The 26,745-nt window shown below is 35.7% G+C and overlaps 1 protein-coding gene and 1 pseudogene across 1 annotated transcript; both read right to left on the minus strand.

The window, feature by feature from the left end:
- Positions 1-523: 523 nt before the first annotated feature.
- Positions 524-6,812, minus strand: LOC114280797 (uncharacterized). Its single transcript, XM_028223180.2, has 4 exons — positions 6,474-6,812; positions 5,158-5,303; positions 853-971; positions 524-773 (listed from the first exon to the last, which is right to left on the minus strand). Exons 1-4 carry the CDS (start codon positions 6,689-6,691, stop codon positions 672-674), a joined length of 585 nt encoding a protein of 194 aa, XP_028078981.1. The 5' UTR covers positions 6,692-6,812; the 3' UTR covers positions 524-671.
- Positions 6,813-7,708: 896 nt separating this feature from the next.
- LOC114280772 (purple acid phosphatase 17-like) overlaps positions 7,709-26,745 on the minus strand; it is a 55,684-nt pseudogene continuing 36,647 nt past the window's right edge.

Consider the following 26,745-nt stretch of genomic DNA (forward strand, 5'->3'; position numbering starts at 1 on the left):
CTTCAAACCTCACGATTTTTAATCAAAGCGACAGATCTTTAGCGATTAGAACTTCAAACCTTTTGATTTTTAATCAAAGCGACCGATCTTTAGCAATTAGAAAGGGCTAAAGGCACCAACATCTAGAGGGTTTGACAGATGAGGCCGCAAATCAATGGTTGCTAGTGGAGGTGGATTTTCAAAACACAACAGTGGTCAATCCGCGATGTTGCAAATCAACTGTTGCTGTTGGAGATGGATTTTCAAAACACAACAGTAGTCAATCCAGAGGTGGATCTTCAAAACTCATGGTCAACAATGGTCGAAGCTCATCCACGATGATCTCATACAAAAAACCATTATTAAGAGCATGAGACACTCTCTTGTTGCACTTTTTAGGTTGATAAACGTTTCCTCCCTCTTTTCCTCACAGATCAATATAAGAATCAAGGGAAATGAGGTTCTAAAAGAACCATCATGTCTCCTCGTAGATTTCCCTCCTAGCTTTTCCCCTCTATTTTCCATTACAACCAAACAAAGAAAGTAATCCAGGGAAAAAAAATATTCCCTCCAAACATTTTCAAAAGCATGACATTATACAAAGGAAAAATAAATCCAGAATGTCAACGAAGACTAAAATTTGATCTTGGAAGGTACAAACAATTTTCTACATTGCCGTATACATGACATTGTCAATAGAAGGATATGCTATACAAGAGCTTCCTCCGATGCTGCCTCTCAAAGTTAACCACGATCTCATCAATTGAATCTTCCCAAAATTCAGTTGTTTCGAGCTGCTCATAGAAATCATTCACAAAAAGTCATTGATCAAATAAATTTACAGAATCTACATTTGTACAATATAGCACGCACCTCTTGGCACAAAACAAGAGCAAGTCGAGCTCCTATGGCCGCTTCCTCATGGTTATCTTTCACTTCCAAGTTTATCACCAGCACCGGTTTCATTAGAACATGATCCCTACTGTGGAGATCTGCACCATGTTGCATGATTGTTATGAATGGACACAGTGGCATAACCAGGAATTTAATTTAGCGAGGTCATCAACAAGTATCATCAATGTCAATATGTCTGCTTTAGATTCTACACAACCTACCAAAATCAGCTTTCACATTATAAACTGTAATTTTATACATTTTCAATCACATTGACAAAAATAAACTCAATTTTGTAAAATTACATATAAATTAAAACTGGGATTTATTTATTTATTTATTTTTGTAAACTGGAAATGAAAACTTGTCAAAGAGCCACTTAATTCTGTTGTAACTAACATTAGTTAGTCACATTACGGAGCTCAAAACATTGAAGCAAACAGGAACGAGCCACTTGAGAGAGAGAGGAGAAACCTTTGATTGGTAAGCTACCTTTCCACAAATTACAATTTTGGGTATATGCACTCTGTTATGTAATGATTGGACAGCAATCAAAAAATTGGAATCTAGTAATGGTGAAGACATTGTCTTTCTATGGAGAGGACTATGCAACAGTTGCCACAAATTTGGCTCTCTTGCAGTCCATGGAAAGATGTTCGAAGGTCTAGGATTGAAAACAGAACATTCTTTTAGTACTTGGTCAAAACATTGACACCGGCAAAATTCAAAATGTCTATCATGTCAAATAAGATGATTACTGGGATGTGACTTTTACATACTCTTCAATCCCAATCCTGAAGAGATACTTGCTAATCATTAAGAAAATTTAATTAGTACAAACGGGATAAGACTATGTACAAACCCACCCTAGACTATTGGAACCTCATGCACTGGGTCGCCATTTTTTATTTAGATTATTGACAATAATTGAAGTCATAATAAAATGTACTGTTTTACCGTTTCAATTTGACAACGAGATATTAAGATCTACTATACAGTAATGCAGCATAATATTCAAATAAAATAAGTTTATGCAAGATGAGAAGAAATATTAATAAAAAGACGCACCGTAATAACCCAAATATGCCATTGTCTTCCATGAACATCAAAGAAAAAGCAAAGAACAAAAGTTCAGACCCTTTCATTAACACCTAAATGCACAACATTTATACATAAGGCTGTTCAATTTATCCCATAAATTATCCTTTCATTAGGGCTGTGAAACGAACCAAGCTACTTTGGTCAACTTGTGTTTGGCTCGTTAAAAGTTCAGTTGAGATAGACTTATTATGTAAACAAGCCAAGCTTGAATTTATTTTAAACTCAGTAAATTTTTAAGTTTGGCTTAACTCTGTATAAGTAAAACCAACCTACTTGAGCTCAGCTCTATTGATCGGCTCAAAAGATAAAACAAACCAAACTTAAACACTCGTTTACTTTACAAGCCAAGCATGAACAACTTGCTAGGCTCGTTTACAACCCTAGCATTACTAACCAGAGAGCTCTCATGCATCTCCCCCTCAGCTCGTTCTTCTTCCTTGTGAGCGTAATAATTCTTGAAAAATATTAAAAACAGAAACAAGAAGATCAATAATATAGGAATCCCAATCAAATCCCTTAGGCTTCACATCTTTTTGTTGAGGTTGCATCGACAATCCATTACAATACTCTAAGACCGGTGAAACGAAAGAGTACCATGGGAATACATGGCTGCTCCCCACTTCTTGACTCCTAACTTTTCGCCTGAATTCGGATTTCTAAGTCAGAAACTTCAAATTTCGGGCAGAAAAACCAGTCTAAACAATATTTAAAGCCAAATAAAGCCCTAATAATACCATCTAAAGAAGCTAGTATCACTTTAAAACTCATTGGCAAGTCAACAGCCAAGCCCAAAAAAACACAAAATATATAAAACACCCTATACTCAAAAAAACATAATGACAACATTAATAAACTATTAATTGTGAATAGTGGAGATGGAAAAGTTTGCACATAGAAATGGATGAATAGGTGAAACTCCTAATTATGGTTATCAAAATGCTACAAACTCGGTTAAATGAAATAAATTCATATAATTTTTTACTATCACATCTCATGTCAATTTAGGTCTTTGCCTCCCCCTAATGTTTCCATTTATGGTGATATCACTCTTCCTTGCCGTAGTATCCACAGGTGTTTGTTGTACATGACCAAACCATCTTAGCATGTTCTCTCTCAATTTATCTTCAATTGATGCAAGCCTACCATTTCACAAATATATTCATTAATAATTCTATATTTCCTAGTCTTATCACAAATCCATTTAATTCTCATTTTAGCTACACTTAATTATGAACATGTTGTTTCATAGTTATCCAACATTCTATCCTATAAAACATTGTTGGCCTCATAGTTATTCTATAATTTTTTTTCATTCAATTTTGTTAGTATCCGTTGATCACATAATATGCCAGAAACACTCGTCAAGTGAAACCAGCCTACTTTGATTTTATGGATCATATTATCTCCAACATCACCATTCTTATTAATAATCAAACTAAGGTAATGAAAATATTCATTATTTGTTATCTCCTAGTTTCCAATCTTTACTTCTCAATTATTTATACTTCTATTGTCCCTAAAGTCACATTCCATATATTTACTTTAATTTCTATTAATTTTAAACCTTGTTAACTCGAATGTTTCTCTCCAAATTTATAATTTTGTGTTAATTCTTTCCTTATTTTTCATCCACTATACCAATATTATCAGCGAACAACATATACCGTGGGACACTAGAAAGCACGGATACGGATACGAAGTACGGATACGATACGATACGGATACGGTGATACAGCAAAACCTAAAAAAGTAGGATACGGGTACGGTTAGGATACGCTTGTAAAAAGTAAAAAATAAATAAATTATTAGTAGTGAGTTACACATAAACTTAAGAATGTTGATAAACCACAATAACTTTATGATGCAAAATACTAATCTTTAAGAATTAAGTATTAATTTAAGGCAGTAACTAATTTAGTTTTTCAATTTTCAATAGGTTTTGCAAATATTTCATTTCAATATCAAGTCTAATATGTTGATATTATAATATCAAAACAATCCACAACTTGACCCTATGCTTTTTTCCTTTTGCACTAGTCAAAAAGATTCTATGCAAGTTTATTTGCTTATTTATTTATTGATATTGTTATATTATCTTATTAATCCTTACTTCTATGTAGTTATAGGGGACATGCATTATACAATGAAGATATGTCAATTTGATGAACTCTATTACTTTAGCTTACTATGTTATTTTTATAAAAAAAACCAAGTAAAGTATTGTAAAAATATTCTATTTATTCTTGCAATTATATTATATTATGATGTTATGTAAGAAATGATACAATTATAATTTATATGTGACTTGGAGCATTTGATACTTCAAAATTAATTAAGAAGTATCTGATAATATGTAACTTGGAGCATCCGATACTTCAAAATTAATGAAAAATTAATTAAGAAGTATCCGATACTTTTAATAAGTTCTGATACGTATCTGTAAGTATCCAAAGAGTATCAGTATCCGATACGGATACGATACGGATACGTCTTCCTATTTGAAGTATCCATGCTTCATAGGTGGGACATCATCTTGAAAATGTTAGTTAATTCATCAATTATTAAGAAAAAATAGGTTAGGACTCAAAACAAATCCTTGATGCAATCCTATAGTGATAGGAAATTCACTAGTTTGTTTTTTGCAAGTGATATAATTATAGCATGAATATACCATTTGGTCACATCCTTTTTTTACAACACCCATCATATTATATCTCTAAGTACCCTAATTTATCACCAAAAAAAAAAAAAAAATCTCTAAGTACCCTATCGTAGGCTTTTTCTATATTGATAACAACCATAGCTAGATCCCTCATTTTCTCTCTAGACTTTTCTATTGATCTTCTTAATAAATATATTGCTTCCATAGTTGATCTACTAGACATAAATCATGTCATTTCAAAAATTTCCCTGAATATGATACCCTCCTTACTTTAACTTCTACAATCCTTGACAACCTCACTTCGCCATCACAACTACATCTAAAATTTGGCAACCCTTAATAAATGGTCCCTGAGAAGAACTAAACTTCCCAACAGCAATCTGGCGTACAATACCCAACAAAATGAATAAGTAAATAACATTATTAAAAAAAGAAAGCGGCAATGATTTCATGTTATCCATAGTCCATAATCCATAATCATGCAATGCAAACAACAAAATAGGAACTGCAAACAAACCAACCTTCAATAACCATGTCAAAAACCTTTTCTTCAAATGTGAACACCACATCAAAGTAACCATCAGCAGCATTGTCTTGCCAACGCTGTGGTGCAAGTTTGACAGCTGAATTCCTCTTAAGCATTGGTAATATACCATTGCGCTTGTATCTGTAGTACACTGTTAAGGATTCACTTTGCTTTAAAAACTTACACATGCAATGGACAACGTGAAGTAATCACACACTTAAATCCATAAGTAGTTCTTATATTACAGGCACCAAAACTAAAGCATAAAACTACTATTTCAGAGTTCACTTAATTTAAAGGGATATAAACATAGTTCCAAAGATTAGACATTATTAAGTAACAATGTATCATCTCCTACCTGCTACAACTTGGAATTGTTATTAATTTTATTTGTAGTCCCAGGTAGTTTATATGAGTAAAGAGTATAAGAAAGAAACCAAAAGATTTCCTGAAACATCAAGAAGAACAGTTTGATTATCCCAAAAAATGAATTCTACAATTTTCTAATTAGCTTATTCACAAATTAGATATTTAGATTAGATGTTTTTAACTGTGAATGAAACAACTAAAATAACTACGAAGTTTACCTTTTTTCTTTCACAAGAATCTAAATTCCAGTCATTACATTTAGGGAAAATTTCATTTCAGTGTAGGGTTTTAAAAAAAATTATAGATAAGTGGTAAACTTTATACCAATTAATAATTAGATTCATAAGCTTTATCATGAATTTGTAATAATTTCCTGATAATACCACTGGTTGGTAATTTCCCCTTACTTTTAAAACGTAGGATTGTCTTGGGTAATGTGGATCTTCATAAGTACTGAAAACTAACCATTCATGTGATGTAAGGGAATTTTTGGTATATCACAAGTCTGTCAGTTGCCCTAATACTATGGTATAGTATTGTAATTGTTTTCAGATCATAGTGAAACCACAATGACCAATCCTATTTTGGGTGAACCGTGTAAATTTTTGTATACTTTTTTTATTCATGTTTGTGTTTTGTGTCAAACTGATCCTGGTTAGGTTCTTAACATGTCTAATCTAATATAAATTAAAAGAATTCAAAATGCTAAATAAAATCCTTAATTTGCTAAATTATAAATTCACAGAGATAACCCAAAATAAATAAATAAATAGTTTCCTTCTCAAAACCAAACAGGGCCCTAAGAAGGACCTGCAATTTTAGCAAATTGAAGCAGCATTAACGAAATATAATCAATAAATTTCAATCCCAAGAAAGCAGAAAGAAAGAAAGAAAGAAAGAAAGTAAGCATTTTCTCAGGAAGCAAACAGAAGGGGGGGATACAATTCGGGATCTTTGCGGCGGAGGTCGTCGAACATCTGCTTGTAAGGAGTACCGAAGTCGTAGACGTTGGGTTCTCTGAGGGAAGGTCCAGGTAGCTTAACGTGCGATCCGGTTCCGTATGAGGAGACCTCAAAGCCTTCTCTCTTGAGGAGAGAGTGAGCCTCCATGCTTCGATTCTGATTCGATGAACAAACCATGGCGTATCGAAGCTTCATCATGCTTTCCTCTTCTCATCACACTCACAATTCTCTCTCTACTACTCAACTCTCAACTCAACCCAACCAAGGAAATAGGTTTCAAGGGGCCCATTTCAAGGGTTTTGAGTGTTTTTTTAGGCCCAGTTTGGTTGTCTAAAAATACCATTCACAATATGTGAGGGACATAATTATGTTTTTAGAATATAAAATAAATCAGTTATATTAGAGATTCTAAATAAATTATTAAATTTTTTATCAAATTTCTTATATAGTTGTGGGATCTACATGCATGTGATTTGTATAGGTCTCATACTCATGTGAGAGGTTTGATTGAAAATTTTGATAATTATTTAGAATCCCTAATATTTTCCAAAATAAATTATAGAGGTGAAACTCATAAAGAAGTTTGGCATTTGCATCATAGAATGCAATATGAGCATTTTGTTTAGAAAGTTGGGTAGACATGAATCCTTGGCCATCATGCAGTCTGCTAGGTAGCTCGAATCCATCAAGGCTCGAATGGCTCGAGCTATCAAAATGACGTTGTTTTGGTATCTTTTTTTTTTTCCCCTCTATCTTCCTAGATCTGTTCTTCCTTTGTTTTTTTTTTTTTTTTTTCCCTTTTCTTCTTCTATAACTCAGAATCAAAAAAAGAGATAGAAGAGAGGAAAAATTAAAAAAATCAAACAAGATCTGTGCTGGTTAGATCTGTGTATACACAGATTTGCTCCACCACCCCTATGTTTCTTCTTCTTCTTCTTTTGTATTTTCTGCTCCACCACCACAACACCCAAAATCAAAATTCACAAATCGAGAAACAGAGAGAGAGAAAGAGAGATACACAGAACAGAGAGAGATAAAGAGATATACATAGATCTATACAAATCTGTGTATACACACACAGATCTATCTGTGTAATACACACAGAGGATAGCGGCACCGGTGATGGCGGCACCAGTGGGTGGAGCTCTCTCTTTCTCTCTATGTTCCCCCTCATTCTCTCTTCTCTCTCTCTCTCTCTCTCTCTCTCTCTCTTCTTCACTTCTCTGTTTCAGAGATAAAAAAGAGAAAAAAAAAAATCCAAAACGACGTCGTTTTGGAATTCAGGCCACTCGAGCATCGAACTTTGCGAGCTCTGAAGCAATTTTCGCCATCATAATAGAACTTAGAGATGTGATCCTGTGTTGCATGAATGTGGCCTTTCCATGCCTTTGATAGCCCTCCACTTGTTAAATATTGGATTGGGCTGCATTCAATTTCAAACCACAATCAATTAAATTTTATTATTATATATGGCTTTCATTAATCTTCACAACATGAAAGTATTTATGTAAAGGATATGCTCTATTTATTATTTGTTATGTAATAAAAGTGATGCTTAAAATATCATTTTATGTTAAGTTTATGCGGAATGTTCAATCACATTAAATTTGATCTTATTTTTTTATATCATATAGACATCTAATCATATTTAAACACATATTTTTGGCAAGTATTTTAAATTTTAATACATGTAGGGCTTATTATTTTGTATCTAATAGGAAAACAATTAGATTGAAAATCCATTTATATGACAGCAATAATATATCTTTTAAGATATCTCAAACTCAAATCAATATTCCACATCAAAATTCCATGTATAAATATTTTACCTTTTCGCATAGTCAATGTGTTCCAAGCAGTGGTCACGTCCATTCATGTACATATCACTTTGGTCCTGTTTGGTAGGGCTTATTGTCACGACCCAAACCCGCCCCTATGGGTTTAGTACCGTAACCGGCCAGTAATCCGTGATTACCAAAGGCCTGCTTAACAGTAAAGACAGTAATACAGAGTACAGGGGCTGGCGGAAACCAAAACAGTAATAAAAGGTGTCCAATGAGCTGTGATATGTCTGTATGCAAAAAGAATTTTTCGAACATATTCGCATTCATAAGCAAAACATATATACATACAACATATACAGACATTCAGGTTAGGGACCAAATCCCTACCATGACAGTACAGTACAAGTCTCAACATTCTATACAAAACAGAAGCAGAAAGGGGGAATCTAAAACACCCCAAAGCAGCCTTAGCTTGAGCACACTTGGAAACTCGCAGTGAGGCACATTGGTTGGCTAGACAAAAAGGGAGTTTAACCCAACGCCCCTAGCTCTGATCCGGTGCCTGAATACCTACATATAAATATAAACAGTAAGCTAAAGCCCAGTGAATAACAAATGCGTAAAGGGGTTAAGAATGAATGTCCTTTCAGTCATTAAGCAGTCATATCAGTCATTTAGAAACCATAGCAGGTATATGTGGTATATCCAATAGCAAACACTACAGTAGGTCTTAACAGACCAAACAGTCAGTTGATGGCCATCATAACAGTAAACAGTAGTGGTTCCAAACATGGGAACCGACAGAGATCTCTGTGACAGTAGCAGTAACAGTACAGTAACAGTAAATTGCTATGGATACCACGAATACAATTTACAAATAGGACAAACATTCATTCATTAAACAATAACGTTTCAGTAAACAGAACAGTTGATCATTCGGAAAATATTTATAATTGAACATATCTTTACAACATTGTTACTCACAGAGCACTGGGCTACAGAGAGGCTAGTGAGCGTCCTTGGATGCCAACCCTACACAGTTACAGAATGAACACACACTAAGTTACACACTTGGGAATCAATGATTTAGTCCCTATCTTGACTCGGTGAGGTTCTACATCAATATCCTCATTAAGATGCCTTAAACATGGTCTAGGAATGCCTAGGATGGAATGAGGATGCAAAGATGCACTTTAAAACACTTTTCAAAATTTTCAAAAAACAGGGGTCTCGCTCGAGCGTGGCTTTCTACGCTCGAGCGGACATGCAGACAAAGGATCTCCGCTCGAGCGTGACTTCCTTTGCTCGAGCGGATTATAAACTCATAAAAAGTACTGGATGCATGCAATTCACACTCGATGGGCGCTCGACCTCCGCTCGAGCGTGAGACACAAGTCCTCGCTCGAGCGTGCATTCCCTCTCTCGAGCGGATTGTAAACATATGAAAAGTACTGGATACACGCATTTTACGCTCGAGCGTTACTTTCCCCGCTCGAGCGGGATGCATGTACTCAGAATGTACGCTCGAGCATGAAGTCTTACGCTCGAGTGTGGGTCCAAAATCTGGAATTTTCAGATTGAATCTCCAAGCTCAAATTTAACATTTAAAGCATCAAATCCGATCCTTTTGGGCTAATTTTCTGAAAAACACTTTAAAACCCATAATATGACATGTTTCAAAGATCAATTTGCAAAATCAAAGCCCAAAGATAGTTTAATTAAACACAAATCCAAACAAAACTTCATGAACATAATGTATATGTAACATGCAAGTGTTCAATTGAAATCAAAACTTCAAATACTTGATCAAATGAGTCAATTCACTCAAAAACATGATGAATTCATGGACCATAGCTAGAATATAGACATGCATGTGAGGATTTCCATGAAATCAACCTCAAACTCAACAACGTGTACATGCATGCATGATTCAAGCTTCAATTCAACAATTTAAAACCAATTCTAGACTTAGATCACTAATGGTTCATGGACCATGCAAGATACAACTAGAATTCAAGTTCAAGAAGATGATTCTCCCACCTTAGGTCTTCAATTTCAAGAATGGAAGCTCAATTTGTTCAATTATCCTTCAAATCTTCTAATTCTCCAAGTAATTCTCTAGATGAAACAATTCTCTCTCAAGTCTCTCTCTCTCTCTCTCTCTCTCTCTCTCTCTCTCTCGGTTTTGGCCTAGAAAAATAGCTGAGATAATGTATCAAAATTGAAATGAACTAATGGCCTAAAGATGCCCACTCAATGACAAAAGGGTAATAAACTCATTTAATGTAATTCAACATTATTTAATCCAATTTAATCATACCAAATCAAATTTCAATTAAACATACCATAAAATCACATAAATTCTAATTAACATAAAACACTAATCAATTTCAAATTCGGCCGCCGATAAGGCCTTCAATTCACAGTTCGACACTTAAAATATGAACAGATCAATTAACAGTCAAACAGATAGAAATGCGTTTAAACTAATACACTCAATCAATCAGTTCAGAATGTCAGTCAAATCAGTTACTTAATCATGTTCAGTCACAGTTTAGCAGTAATCACTGGTATTATCAGTAAACAGTGGTGAGGGTTGTCACACTTATTTCCAGCTTATTTCAGCTTTTAGCTTAATTTAAGCTACTTTGATGTGTTTGGTTCAGCTTAATAATGCAGCTTATAGCTTTTTGTAAGTCAAAAATCAACTTATTCTTTGAGTGGGGGAGAAGAAGCTTAATTTATAAGTAAAAAATCAGCTTATGTTCACAGTTATAAGCTATAAGCTGTTAGGCTATAAGTTATAATCACTTTTCCACAGCTCTACCAAACGGGGCCTTTGTATTCCTGAAATTTAAGGTATATTTATCCATGAAATGGTGACATATAAAAAATTAAGAAAAATTACGTTTCGGTAACATCAATTCAAAATAATTGCATTTTTATAAAGGTACAAGTAAGTATAATTAAGAGTTGTGTCTCGTCTTATCGGGCGCAAACTTATTTAAATCTCAATAAAAAGAGAGACTAGAGAAGTTATTGTGTACGAAGTGTCGAGTGTTCGACTATATTAAATTTTTATCTCACTTTTTATTACATGACAAATAACAAGTAGAAGGATATACCACGTTAACTAGGCCACATAGTATATCCGTTACACAAAATACTCTTTCTTATAAAAATTAAAATTATTTTGAATTGTCTTATTAAAATACAAATTTTCTAAAAACCATCTCTCTATTTTTGTAGTTACCTCAAGAATTGGCAAAAGTTAATGTACAAGTTCGACGGTGTCACCATGATGCCCAATGCTTCTAATTGTGTGATGTCCAACTACAATCTTCCATTTCCCAGATGATTGCTTCATTTTCATTCGAAAACCCTATTTCCATTTCCAAAAATTAATAAAAAGAATTTGATCCATCTTTTACATCATCATGATTTTCGAAGTTTAAAAAATGAGTTATATATACCTTTAAAAGGTTTGAGATATATTTGTCTCTGAGCAAAACACCTCTCCAATCAGAAGTATGGTTCTTAGGGTTTTGAAAGTATTTATTTACAAATGGATTCGTATCGATAAAATAAGAATTCGCAACTTTTGGATCAAAATAAAAATAAAATAAAATAAAATTTAGAAGTCGGTCAATTTCAAATACGACCTTACTATATTAGAATTGAGAAATTTTACAGAATGAGACATGGAAAATATGAGATAAATGATAAATTTCACCTGTGTAGTATTGGGTATCGAGGATCCCGCCCAAGACCTTCCAGAAATTATACCAAGCAAAAAAACACACCCACACTCAAGGAGACACCATATTTAACGTGGTTCGGCCTCAATGCCTACGTCCACGGGAGAGTAGCCGGTTATTCCTATAACAATGGAGATATTACAGAAAGATTACAATAAAGGAGGAGCTCACACCATCCTCACTCACTCACTCACCCGCATCCCTCTCTCACACCGAAAGAGATGGTCTCTCCGCCTCACATCTCTCACTCTCTTTGGTTTGCTCTATCTCTCTCTCTATCTCTCTCTCTCTCTCACACACACACAATTAACTGTCCTCTTACCCTCTCCATTTATACACATTAAGATGGAGGTGGAGAGGTTGGCCTTGCACATAGCCAGCTGCTCCTTCACATGGCCAAATCATTTCTTGACATGTTGCAGCTGGCTTCATATGGAGAAGAGATCACTCCTCACATGGGGTGATCTCCAAAAAATCATCCCCTCAACCCATGTGAGGTGATCCATTGCACACACTGTTGCTAATCTTGTCATGCCCAAATTTCAGTATAGTCTGCTTCTCCTTATTGAGACGTTTACACCCTCTGAAGCTAGAGATAATACACCAGGGATACAAGAGGATGAGGAAATCCTACATCCTCAACTCAACTCACATCACTCTCTGATTTGGAGAGAGAGCCTCTTCTCCTATCTCCCACAGATCTCTTCCACGCTTCTTGTCTTGGATGCCTTCACTTGCTATGCTTGAACTTGTATAACCAAGATATCCGACACCCCCTGATTGGATGTTCTGCACCCCCTGCTGGGATGCCCTTGACCGTCATGCATTACCTCGCAGGACCAGTATTGGAGCAATAGAAAACTCATCGTTTATCCTATCAACGTCCTCGATTTTCTTTGCTCGAAGCTCTTCCTCTGAACTATCAGCTTTTGCCCTCTACACTTCTGAACAACCTCCTAGCGTTCCATACGCTCGTCGTCTGTGCCTTTGCAATACTTGATTTGCTATTCAGTAGATTGATGGTTGACAGTAGTTCCATCTGTCAAAGCATCGTCAGCTATGCAATTTTGCATAGTGCTCGCACTCACGGCTTATAGTCTCCTTGCGTTGAGCTTGCCTGAGAGATCCGCATCAACTCTATCCTCCGCTGCCATGGAACGAAAGAAACTACCATAGAGAAAAGAGACTTGCCACTCCCTGGGGCGCACTCTTGCGTTTATCCGTCTCAATTTCTCTGTCTGGAAGTTCCTATGAACTTTCAACAACCCGTTGCTACACACTCTTCTCGCGCCTCTATATGACACTCTAGTGTACCCTTGCACTGTTGCACGTCTGCATTTGTGCTTCTGCGCTTAGTATGCTCCTTTGCAACTATTGTTCTACACGTCCACATACCACCAGTACCTACTCGTATACAGTAGCTCAACAGCCACAACATTTCCTTGAGCCTGTACTTGTTGGCAAATCATCTATACGTAGATGAATGGTCTTCTCTTTTGATTGAACCAGATTTTTCGATGAACTTCGGAGATAATCATCTCTGCAATCCTCTGATCGCGCCTAACCAATCCTGATCTCCCTCGATTTGCCATTTGATAAAGCCTGATCTCCTTCAGACTCTAATGACTTATCACCCAATTTGTATCTGGTTGTCCAATCTGGTTAGAATCTACCCATTCTAACCTTTTAAGTGAATCCGCAGCGTTCCACAATATCCGGTAACCTTCCTTCGACTATTGAAGATAACAAACTCCCATGTTTTGACAATCTTTAAAAACCATTCAGAATTTCACTATTCTAACTTCACGGTTGCGTTCAGAACGGTCCGTTTAGCTAGGACCAACCTTCGCTGCACTTCCGGGGACCTCACTGAAACATTCCCCAAAAGTTGGGCCACACCACAATTTTCTAAAAATTACGGGCCAAATTTCAATTTTCAGAAGTTCAAGGAATATTTCGTGTTCCAACAGAATATTTCATCCACTGCATCTGACGTCGTTTGCCACTTTGATATTCCTTCTTTTTGCAACAACTCTGATTCAAAAATCTAACCGTACAAATGTGTCCGAAATACTCCAAATAGTTGGAAAGCACTATAGGATAGCCAGAAACGGACTCCGAATGGCTTAGATCAAGCCAAAACATTATGGACACCTCAGATCTGCAGCTACACCTTAGCCGCGAAGCACTGGATCCCTCCTTCGAGAGATAATGGGCAGATGACGTGGCACTTACCGTGCTGACATGGCGATGACTGGACTGCCACGCGGCGCTGACTGGATTGATGGTGTGGCAGCCACGTAGCACTCCCTGGCTGACGTGGTGCCACGTGTCGATGACATGGCTTGCTAACGTGGCGATGACGTCACTCGCACGCGCGGTGCACTCTCCTTTTTCCTTCTGCTGCGTGTTGCCGTATGTCTGAGAGTGGACTGGCGCGCCGGTGCAATAAACGGCGCGTGAAACGCGTGTTTGCAACTGGGCCTCACGCGCAATATTCAGGCGGTGCGTGAGGGTGCATCCGGTCTCCTCTAAGGCTCTGCTTTGCATTTTTTGACTCCTCTCGTCGAGACCTCGCTCCTAGTATGTTCAAAACCTGATTTCGAGCAACTTGATTTCTGGACAGTTTCAAACAACACACTGTTTTTGTTCTGAAAACGACCAACGAAGCTCTGATACCACTTGTTGGGAACCTTCCAGAAATTATGCCAAGCAAAAAAACACACCCACACTCAAGGAGACACCATATTTAACATGGTTCGGCCTCAAAGCCTACGTCCACGCGAGAGTAGCCGGTTATCCCTATAACAATGGAGATATTACAGGAAGATTACAATAGAGGAGGAGCTCACACCATCCTCAATCACTCACTCACTCATCCGTCTTCATCTCTCACACCGAGAGAGACGGTCTCTCCGCCTCACATCTATCACTCTCTTTGGTTTGCTTTATCTTTCTCTCTCTCTCTCTCTCTCTCTCTCTCACAATTAACTCTCCTCCCACCCTCTCCATTTATGCACATTAAGATGGAGGTGGAGAGGCTGGCCTTGCACATGGCCAGCTGTTCCTTCACATGGCCAAATCATTTCTTGACATGTTGCAACTGGCTTCACATGGAGAAGAGATCACTCCTCACATGGGGTGATCTCCAACATGTAGTCCATTATATGTGAGACCCACCATTCTTACATTTGTATCTCATTATGTGAAAATTCTTTATACACTATTTATTATTTCAAATTATAATTTTGATCAGCTAAAATTAAGTTGTGCAGTGCTTTGTAAAGTAAATTATTAATTAATTTGCTTAAATGAATAGCCAATCATTTAATTAATTAATTTGGTGTAAGTGTACGTAGCATGTATTTTCTTGATTACTCATGTCTATAATTTATGCCTCGTTTGTGAACAGGTTATTTTAATAGTTTTTAAATTTTTTATGAAAAGATGTATGGAAAAATAGAGAGAGTGCTGTAACAATTCATGGTAACTTTTAAATTTTTTAACTAACATATTTATCAAAAACTTATTTTATAAGTAACTGTACCAAACTGTTTCAATAATGATTGAAACATGTCAAAATGGTTGGTTTTCAAAATATACATTCTATTTTATTATGGTTATAGATATTTAAATTGAGTCAATTTCAATCTCAACTTATCAAATCAGTATTTAAACAAACACCATTTTTCGTTCATAAATGGACAAAAACACCCCATATGTCGTTATACAACTTGAATGGAAATGATGCTCGGGTTCAATTAAATATAAATGAGATGAGTTGAGATCAAATTGACGTGCATATTTTGAAAACTAAATGTGTATTTAATGTAAGATGAAAAGTTTTAAGGACGGATACCACCTAATTTAAGAAAATAATTTCTCACATAAAGCCATCGCTTATCAATTTTCCTAAGAGCAGAACTCAGTTGTGCCTGTTAATGTAAACTCCACCTCCACTCCACCTACTCCACTACACCTACTCTCTACCTACTCCACCTATTTCACTACACCTACTCTCCACCCATATCTCCTATACAAAGGAGACCAAGCATATACATAAAACATAACATCAATTAAAACACAGTTTATTCTATCTCTTTCTATATACATTGAGTTTAACATGGTATCGGAGCTATAAGATTTAGGCCTATATTTCTTTCTCACCGGCGGGCAGCCGGCCAACAACTTTGCCTTCGCTGCCCGCTGGAGTTTTCTACACGTACCTCTACTTCTCTTAAAACTAGGAGCATACCAATCTACTACTCTCTTGTCAAATTCATCACCACCCAGATGTGTATCACCAGAAGTAGAAAGTACCTCAAACACTCAGTCACCAACCTCAAGAACTAAAACATCGAAGGACTGAAAGTACCACAGCTTTAGTGACTTTATCATTCAAACATTTTGAAGCATCGTCCGCAAGTTATCTCCAAAACCTGAGCTGAGATTTTCTCAGCAGCAAACTGCTTGCCCATGACAGGGCACTCAAGTTTGACATTTCCATTCTCATCACGAACCACAGTATAGGAGACCTGCTTAGCTCGACCTTCGACATCTTCCTACCAATAAACCTCTTTACTGAGAAAAATGTGTTCTCGGAATTCTTGTCGCTTTGCAATCCGCCCAACACCACATTCTGGCATAGGCACGGTCGCAGTTGATACAAATTCCTTTCCGTATTTCGTAACAAATGATATTTGAACTTGCAACAACTCTGGCAGATCCGCATATCTTGGTGGAGCAAAACACACACTGGAAATTGCTTCTTTCAAGTCTAAAGGGCATTCCCTTTGCACTTCAATAATAGGAAGACGGACAGTGATAAGTTCACAAAATAGCTCAATGATCTCCTATACTGCCATCATTTTCTCTTCTCTGATAATATGCTCTACCCGAATGCGAGCAGTAGCTTCTTGACCAGTCTCAAGGAGCTTGGCAATGTCTCGGCGCAGTGGAGACCCCCGACAGTGAGGTCAGTTACACCAGCAAGAGCAAAAAGGGCACTTTTCTCGTTATTCTTTACTTTCTCTCTGTAACCTTTTGTTTGCTTTTTGAAAAATATTATCCACAAATCTCTCCACTCCTCCCTCACTGAACCATTCTCCCAACCATTCTTATAATTTTTATTTCTTTACAGGGCCGGTGGTGGTGGGTTGGTTATGGAGTGGGGTGTGATCATTTTAAAATACCAACACCAAATCATGTTGTCTCCACCTTTATTTTATATAACCCACCTGGGCATGTCTCTTACGGGTCATTACTTTCTTTTATTTTATATCTTCTTTTCCCATTTCCAAAAAAAAAAAAAAAACAACCCATTCCACATTCATTCCACTTGATTTTTCTACTCAGTCTTGTGCCACACATGTCATACAGATTTGCACTACAAACTCGTTTTTATTCATATCGAGGATCAACCCCGAGCACTGTTCTACACCACAAAAAATTCCACCTGATTTTTCTGCTCAGTCTTGTGCCATACATGTCATATAGATTTGCACAACAAACTCGTTTTTATTCATATCGAGGATCAACCCCGAGCACCGTTCTACACTCGGGGAAAAAAAAAAAAAAACACCAACCACAATCCACAACCCCCACAAACACCGACGTTACTTTTTCGGCTATTCCGCTGCTCTCTTCCTCTTGCCTCAGTCTTGGGCATCCCTTAACGGCTGTGTCTCCAAGCTTCCCAGTCCACCGAGCACGTTGCCTCTCCGCTGTTTCTCAAACACAGCATATGGCGGACCTCCGAATCGGAACATAACAGTGGCCTTCCGTTTTAGCTCCTTGTTTTCCGCCTTCAGTGCACATATCTCTGCTTACGCATCCTTATACATGCGCGGGAGCAGAGCGAGTTAGGTATTTAACTATTGTACCTCACTTGTCCTATTCTGAAGCCGGTGAGACAAGTTCGTGACCGTAGTCATGGTTTCCATACATGACTTCAACGTATAATAGTTGGCCTCAATATCAGATTGAACTGCCATTATTTGCTCAACTGACAGCATCGGAAAGTTCAACGGAGCAAAAATAGGGGAGCTTGGTCCAGGGGCGTTTGGTTGCGATTCAAGGGCGACAGAACCGGTTATCTCTATTATGGACTCGTTTAGGTCTGGAAAAATGGTGAGCAAACTACGGGAAGAGGAGACCATATCAGAGGCAGTACAAGCAGGGAGTTGCAGAGTGGACGAAAGGGGTTGTAGAGTTCGTCGCTTTGGTTTGCTTTCAATCTCTAAACCAGCCTCAACCTCGGTTTAAATAGACAATGCAGAGACGAAGAGGACAAAACAGGATCACATGCATCACGCGCCGCTCGATGCCACAGTGTCGGGCGCTACTTTTAATGTATTGGGCGCGACTTTAGAGGGCGCAACTTTTGAGGGTACGACTTTTGAGGGCGCGATATATCTATATATGTATATCTTTTGGGCAACCTATAGACACGACCACATAGTGTCTTCCACAACAGTTCAACACGACCATACAGTGTCTTTCATAGCGGTTTGACACAACCTCACAGTGTCTCCTACACCGGTCCGACACGAGCCATACAGTGTCTTCTACACCGGTCTGCCACAACCATACCATGTCTTCTACAGCGGTTCGACACGACCACACAGTGTCTCTTACAAACGGTCTGACACGATCACACAGTGTTTTCTACAACGGTCTGACACGACCATATAGTGTCTCTTATCCTATTTTATTTTATTTTTAGTTTATTTTCTTGTTTTGTTACTCTCTCCAAACTCAAGTTGGTTTGTGTCTATCCTCCATGAGTTTGAGGGGGGCTATTAATGTAAATCTCTATCCTCAAGATTAAATAACATACTACGAGCAAAAGATAGCCCTTACAATCCAAGTTAACTCCTACACTCACAATTCTAAACTAGGCAATTTTACATGTAAGCATACAAAACAATCGGTTAGCCTAGTTTATAATTCCCTTAAGACCTCTTAAAATAGCCAAGGAAAGTCTCTCCTCACAAGGGCTTTCGGCTCCCAAGTGGCTTGGAAAAGCCCCATGAATCGCCACAGCACCCTCTCGAAGACAGCAATTTTGCACACACAATACCCTAGCAGTTGCACCGGCCCCTCTCGATAGGTCCTCCAGTCTCTGAAGTCCACTGACCTATCTCTTCTCACAATTCTGCTTGGGTCGGGCATGATATACTGAAGGCTCTAAATGTCAAAAAGGTTGCCCACCCTATTGGTGAAACCATCCAGGAATGGGCCTAGTTGATATAACCAGGGAGTCTCTTGTCTTAGAATCTGGACAGGTTCGATATAGGTACCCACCCAACTCTCAGCTTTCCAAGCATAACCTCCTAGGGGATAAATTCTAACATATACAAAAGAACAATCTGCAACCCATTTCGCACATCCCAACTCTCCAACACGGCTCCTACATCTCCAGTGCTCTCCTCGGTATTGCCTTCTATAGACTCATCTTCAGTGTCCGACTCAATCACAATAACCTCTAGGGGGTTGTATATTGGTACAACCTCTTCGGGCTCAGGCTCAAGCTCAGGATCAGGTTCAGGGTCAAGCTCAGGCTCAGATTCATAGTTTTCTATAGGCATCTCCACTTCTTCACTCGGATCAGATTCTATGCCATAGTTTTCCACCGAATTTTCCTCGTTAGAGTTAATGTCTGATGACCCTGGCATCCTACAATTAAAAAAGTTCTAACTTAGTTAAGTCACCGAAAATTACAAATTAACGTAAGGTTTTCTTAAACGTAAAAATAATAAATTACTACCCATGGCCCAAAGGTTCAAACCTAGGCTCTGATACCAAACTGTGACACCCCAAAATTTTTTTTTGGAACATCATAAGATTTAAATAACAATAACTTGCTAGATAAAATTTTAACTACTAATTAGGAAATTTTAAATTCTTACATAGTCAAAGTCCAACAACAAAATAAAACTACAAGTCCACACACAACGTCACAACATTGTTAAATACTAATACAAGAGATAACATAATTTTATTTTGATAAAATCTTGACTCTAAGTTAGCCAAGGTTCGATATTAGCAGCAGCTCCAATTTCAGCCTCAGTCCCTTCTTCGACATAATCTGGCATGAAACGCCAGGGCAACAAAATATATGCCATGAGTTTTGTAACACAGTAAGAAAACATAACCAACCTACCATTCTTTTTGAGAGAAAATAATGAGATTATGAACACGAGATAATAATATAATCGTAAACATAAATTACAACCATTAAAATAATTCAAATAATTTTAATAACTTAGGTGACCTTTGAAATCTCACCAAAGAGGTTTAACTTACCAACCACTAAGTCATGGCCACGATTAATTTGGAAACCCTCCCTTGGTCAAATATTCAAGAACTACCAAAGATGCCCATGGCCGGAGTTACATACCCAAGCCGTGACATCCGTGGTCTGCCCTAAGGGAACGGTCCGCCAGGGGTACGTAACTTCCCTGTGTGCCACCCGCATATCGACCTTTATTCCAAAACCAAATACCGATAAGGGTTCAAATAAGTCTCGTGCCATCTTAGAGTTTCGCGACACAATTTACTTAAAAATTATTAAAAACCATGGCTCACCCTGAATACTTGGTATTAACCCTCTATCAGTAACTTTATATATACCATTAATCATTTTGATTAGTTTATATATTAAACACAAATTATTCAAATCTCAATCACCAGTAATGTTATACAAACTCAAAAAAAAGCTCCCAACATAAAACATTATACATGTCACACAATAATAATTCAATGTATAAAATTTAATAGACAATTAATTTAAACCATGGTATAAACATAATAACTTAGATACAAGAAATAAACCATAATTACACACATGCACAAAATTTTGATTTACAAAATTAGACTAGCACAATATTGAAGTGATGATTTTATCCTGTCCAGAAAATTCCAGATTGTAACTTAGGTATTAAAAATTATAAATAAATTATTTACACAATCCTAAAATTCGTGCAATTGAACAGAATACTCAATAGGGATGTTTAGGTTATTTTTCAGAAAGAATTTCAAAAAAAAGAAGATGTAAATAATCCTGTAAAATTTTCAGTAATTTTTATGACACAGATTTGTCATATTTCCTTACATTAATTCCATGCTCAAATTTATAGATCAAATCCATAATCTAAAAATTTATTATGAAACTAGACTTCTCAAATTTCATCTTTTAGTTAGAAATTACCAGATTTGGCTTAGTATAGAATTATAAATAAATTTTCAAATACATAGTAAAATCTGTCTCACTGTTTCAGATTTAGTTAAAAATTTGTATAAATTCGTAGAAAGCTCAAAAATTGTTTCCAAAATTCCTGGATGAACTAGACATCATTATTAACAACTTTGTAGAAGAAATCATTTTGAAATTTTGAGTATAAAATTGTCTAAAAATTCATGCAAACATTCTGGCAAATTTAAGGACAAACAGATTATTTTCAATCTTCTCTTTAAATGTATAAACTACACATGCAAGCTTATTTTTACAATAATAAGATGATTTTAAGACTATCAATACCTTCAAACATTTGATATACACATCACAAAATTCCTACACATATGTATAAAATTTCTATCTATGAGTAGTCATTTTAATCACATGAACATAATCTGAAAACTTTATTAATAAAAAGAAATGAGAGGATTGAGAGGGTTTTCTTACTTAATAGTAGGATTGAAATGGGTGATGAAATGATAGAAAAATTTTGCTTCATAAACCTTCCTCTTTTCTTCTCCTTCTGCTGAATTCTTCTTCCTTATTTTCTCCTCACCCGTCCAAAGACATGCATGTGTATACTAAGCTCAGCCTTTTTTTTTTTTGCATATCTCTAAGATTATGCTCAGCCTTCCTTGAGTATATATAAAAGCATGCTAAGCCTCCCCCTCCCACTCTCTCTCTCTCTCTCTCTCTCTCTCTTCATTATTCCCTGCCAACGTATCTCCTTAACCCAAGAATGATGATGAGGTGAAAGTTTGTATAGTTACGTGCAAGCAAGCAGGTGGCACTACTCTACCACCGAGAATCTGATTCTTTTTTTTTTTTAAGTATGATATTAAATCCTAATTAAAATAATTTATAAACAATAAATATTGAACACCCACAGAATTATTGTTTTTTTTAATAATGTCTTTGTTAGTGATTTAATTAGATTAATTTTAAAACTAACTTATACACTAATATATTTCAGACAAATTATAGATAATGTTAATTAATTAATTAATTAATTATTTATTTTATTTATTTTATTATATATATATATATATTTATTCATTTATTTATTTTTTTTATAATTAAATACAGGTTTTCACACAAATAGTTATTGTTAATCTCATTTTTACTTTGTAACTCATTTTCTAAACAAAAACAGCTAAGAGTAGTGCTTTATCAGTCGTTTAGTTAGTTTCATTTTCACTTTCATAATTCATTTTCTAAATAAAAATAACAATAGTGCTTCAGAGGCCGACATTTAGCCTAATAGTAATTGATATGAAGGATTTTTATTGAATATTACTGCAACTCAATAAGTTAATATCAGATAGATTTTTTTCATATGAGTGACTGGGCCTCACGCGCAATATTCAGGCGACGCGTGAGGGTGCGTCCGGTCTGCTCTAGGGCTCTGCTTTGCATTTTTTGACTCCTCTCGTCGGGACCTTACTCCTAGTATGCTCAAAACCAGATTTCGAGAAACTTGATTTCTTGGCAGTTTCGAATAACACACTGTTTTTGTTCCGAAAACGACCGACGAGACTCTGATACCACTTGTTAGGGATCGGGGATCCCGCCCAAAACCTTCTAAAAATTATACCAAGCAGAAAAGCACATCTACACTCAAGGAAACACCATATTTAACGTGGTTCGGCCTCACTGCCTACATCCACGAGAGAGTAGCCGGTTATCTCTATAACAATGAAGATATTACAGAAAAATTACAATAGAGGAGGAGTTCACACCATCCTCACTCACTCAGTCACCCGTCTCCCTCTCTCACACTGAGAGAGACGGTCTCTCCGTGTAACAACCCAGATTTTTAATTATTCTGTAGAATTTATACTAATATTATTTAATCTCAGTTCGAAAAATATATAATTTATTATATATTATTATGCGTAATTTTGTAAAACAATATAATTTTAGGGGTCAAAATATAAATAAATAATTAATTTACTGTTGGTATATGATAAAATGTAATTTAATTAGGAATTAAATCATTTATATAATTATATTAAAATATTGGGTCAAAGGGTAATTATCTTAACAAAAATGCTTTATACCCCCACTGAGGGTTGACCCCCAGTGAGGTGGAGGCCCGTGATTGGGCGAAAAAAAACTTTTTTTTTTTTTTGGGTTGTCAGCCAGTGGGGGCGCGCCACCTCACTGGGGGTGCGACCCCCACTGGGGGCATTTAGCATGGTTGTTATCTTAAATATCTATTAAGGATATGAATGAATCTACGAAATTATAATCGAATCTGTGTAATAATTTGGGCTGGGCACGTGTTGGCCAATGACTGGTTTCACCTCCCTATAAATAGAGAGGTGATTCGGCTGGGTGAGGTAAGAAAGAAAGAAGAAAAGAAAGAAAAGAAGAAAGAAAGAAAAGAGAGGAAAAAGGAAAAAATAGTGGAAGCTGAAAAGGTCTTTGATAGTGGAAAGAAAGAATAAGGTATTAAAGTTAAGGTGAGTTATATTATATCTTGAGTCACCAAAATATATTTTATGTACGTTTTGACTTATAATGATTTATTTTATATAAGTTATGTTTATAAATTATTATAAACTATATAAATATTTTAGTTACGTGGTTTAATTTCTGAACCCTATTTCTGAAAATGAAACCCATGGATATATTTGTTTATATTTTAAAGAATATTTGACTTTGACCTTTAATTATGTTTTATAAGTACCATCACGGGAGTCCCATACCTTGGTGGACTTAAATAATCATTGGCCTCTATTTAACCACTTTGTGATCATCTGTTTGTCATGGATCCACTGACCTCTATTCTGTGCGGAGCAAAGTGCTGTGCGGAACCAAGTGCTACATTATTGTGGGAGCCACCTCTAGGATCCGTACGAGCCACCTCTTGAATCCGTACCTCTGTTCTGACTATCACTTCTGTGACCTCCGTTCTTTTCTATTTTGTTCAGTACCGTGGTTATGGCTATATATTTATATAATTTATGTATTTCAGTTTCTGCCACTTAAATGAAAATAATCTCAGTTTTGCTACTTAAAGGATTATTTGTTCCGACTAAGCTATCTCAAATGTTTTGGCCTAATTAACTATCCATGGTTATTTCATGTCCCTTATACTCTTGGTATAATATTTCTCACTCTACCATGTGCTTATAGTTGTTTACCAATTTTCAGGAAATAATGCAATTCAGAAATAGCTTTTGAAAAGTCTTAGACGCGGGGCTATGGAATAGACACACATAGCACTTTTATAATATTTTTCTATGTAAATATCGGCCTTTTTGGTCAGTAAATTTTGTAATAAAAATAAAAACTCCGATGATTATTTTGGTACCCTCATTTAAATATTACTTCCGCTCGCGTTATTTGATTTGTTTAAGAATTGGTCGTAGGTAATCTCAGTTACTGGCCATCACGATGCTTAACCCTTGAGTACGGGAAGCGGGTCGCGACAAATGGTATCAGAGCAATGGTTTATATATAAAAAAAAAGTCATCATTGGAGCATAGGACACACGCACATTTAAGAAGTAGGATAGTGGGTAATTAGTACTTAAATATTATATTTTGTTAGTCGATTTAATTATATTATAATTTTATATGATTATATATATATAATAAATTTTTTTTTAGTGTGCCTAATTTGTGAAGGATATTAGATATAATTTATGTTTGTTATAGTAAAAGAAGGATAAGAAAAGAAGGATGTCGGGCTCAAGCACCCACCAAAATTATAATATAATTAAATACATATAATTTTCAGTTCAGTATTCAAAAAAAAAATTTATTTTGATGTTTTTAAAAGTAGGTTCAAATTATAAAGATACTAATTTTGAAACTATTTCCCATCAATGAAAAGTTCATCTCAAAATTTTCAATTCTTGAATATAATTCTGTCATTGTGTTCTCATTTTAATTTATTTTTATCGTGAACAAAACGAGTGAAAAGTTTTTAAAGTCGCTCCTTATTTCTTATTTTGGCCCAAAACAATTTTTGACAACTAGACAGTGAGTTGTTTTTGGTAAAGTTTTTTTTTTTGAGGTACTATTTTCTATCAGATTAATCATCTAATATATGTATTTATCAGAATGTGCAGCGGATAGCTTACATATGACAAATTTCGAGGATGAAATTTTAAAAGGAGGGAAGATTGTAACAACCCAGATTTTTAATTATTCTGTAGAATTTATACTAATATTATTTAATCTCAGTTCAGAAAATATATAATTTATTATATATTATTATGCGTAATTTTGTAAAATAATATAATTTTAGAGGTTAAAATATAAATAAATAATTAATTTACTGTTGGTATATGATAAAATGTAATTTAATTAGGAATTAAATTATTTATATAATTATATTAAAATATTGGGTCAAAGGATAATTATCTTAAATATCTATTAAGGATAGGAATGAATCTATGAAATTATAATCGAATCTGTGTAATGATTTGGGCTGGGCACGTGTTGGCCAATGACTGGTTTCACCTCCCTATGAATAGGGAGGTGATTCGGCTGGGTGAGGTAAGAAAGAAAGAAGAAAAGAAAGAAAAGAAGAAAGAAAGAAAGGAAAGAAAGAAAAGAGAGGAAAAAGGAAAAAATAGTGGAAGCTGAAAAGGTCTTTGATAGTGGAAAGAAAGAGTAAGGTATTAAAGTTAAGGTAAGTTATATTATATCTTGAGTCACCAAAATATATTTTACGTACGTTTTGACTTACAATTATTTATTTTATATAAGTTATGTTTATAAATTATTATAAACTATATAAATATTTTAGTTACGTGGTTTAATTTCTGAACCCTATTTCTGAAAATAAAACCCATGGATATGTTTGTTTATATTTTAAAGAATATTTGACTTTGACCTAATAAACAATTATGTTTTGTAAGTACCACCACGGGAGTCCTACGCCTTGGGGGATTTAAATAACCATTGGCCTCTGTTTAACCACTTTGTGGTCCTCTGTTTGTCATGGATCCACTGACCTTTGTTCTGTGCGGAACTAAGTGCTACACTATTATGGGAGTCACCTCTTGAATCCGTACCTCTGTTCTGACTGTCACTTCTGTGACCTCTGTTCTGCTCTATTCTGTTCAGTATCGTGGTTATAGCTATATATTTACATAATTTCTGTGTTTCAGTTTCTGCCACTTAAATAAAAATAATCTCAGTTTTGCTACTTAAAAGATTATTTGTTCCGACTAAGTTATCTCAAATGTTTTGGCCTAATTAACTATCCATGGTTATTTCGTGTCTCTTATACTCTTGGTATAATATTTCTCACTCTGCCATGTGCTTATAGTTGTTTATTAATTTTCAGGAAATAATGCAATTCAGAAATAGTTTTTGGAAAGTCTTAGACACGGGGCTGCGGAATAAACGCACATAGCACTTTTATAATATTTTTCTATGTAAATATCGGCATTTTTGGTCAGTAAATTTTGTAATAAAAATAGAAGCTTCGATGATTATTTTGGTACCCTCA

The sequence above is a fragment of the Camellia sinensis genome, chromosome 15, assembly GCF_055761805.1.
Source record: "Camellia sinensis isolate YWXY chromosome 15, ASM5576180v1, whole genome shotgun sequence".
Lineage (NCBI taxonomy): Eukaryota > Viridiplantae > Streptophyta > Magnoliopsida > Ericales > Theaceae > Camellia > Camellia sinensis.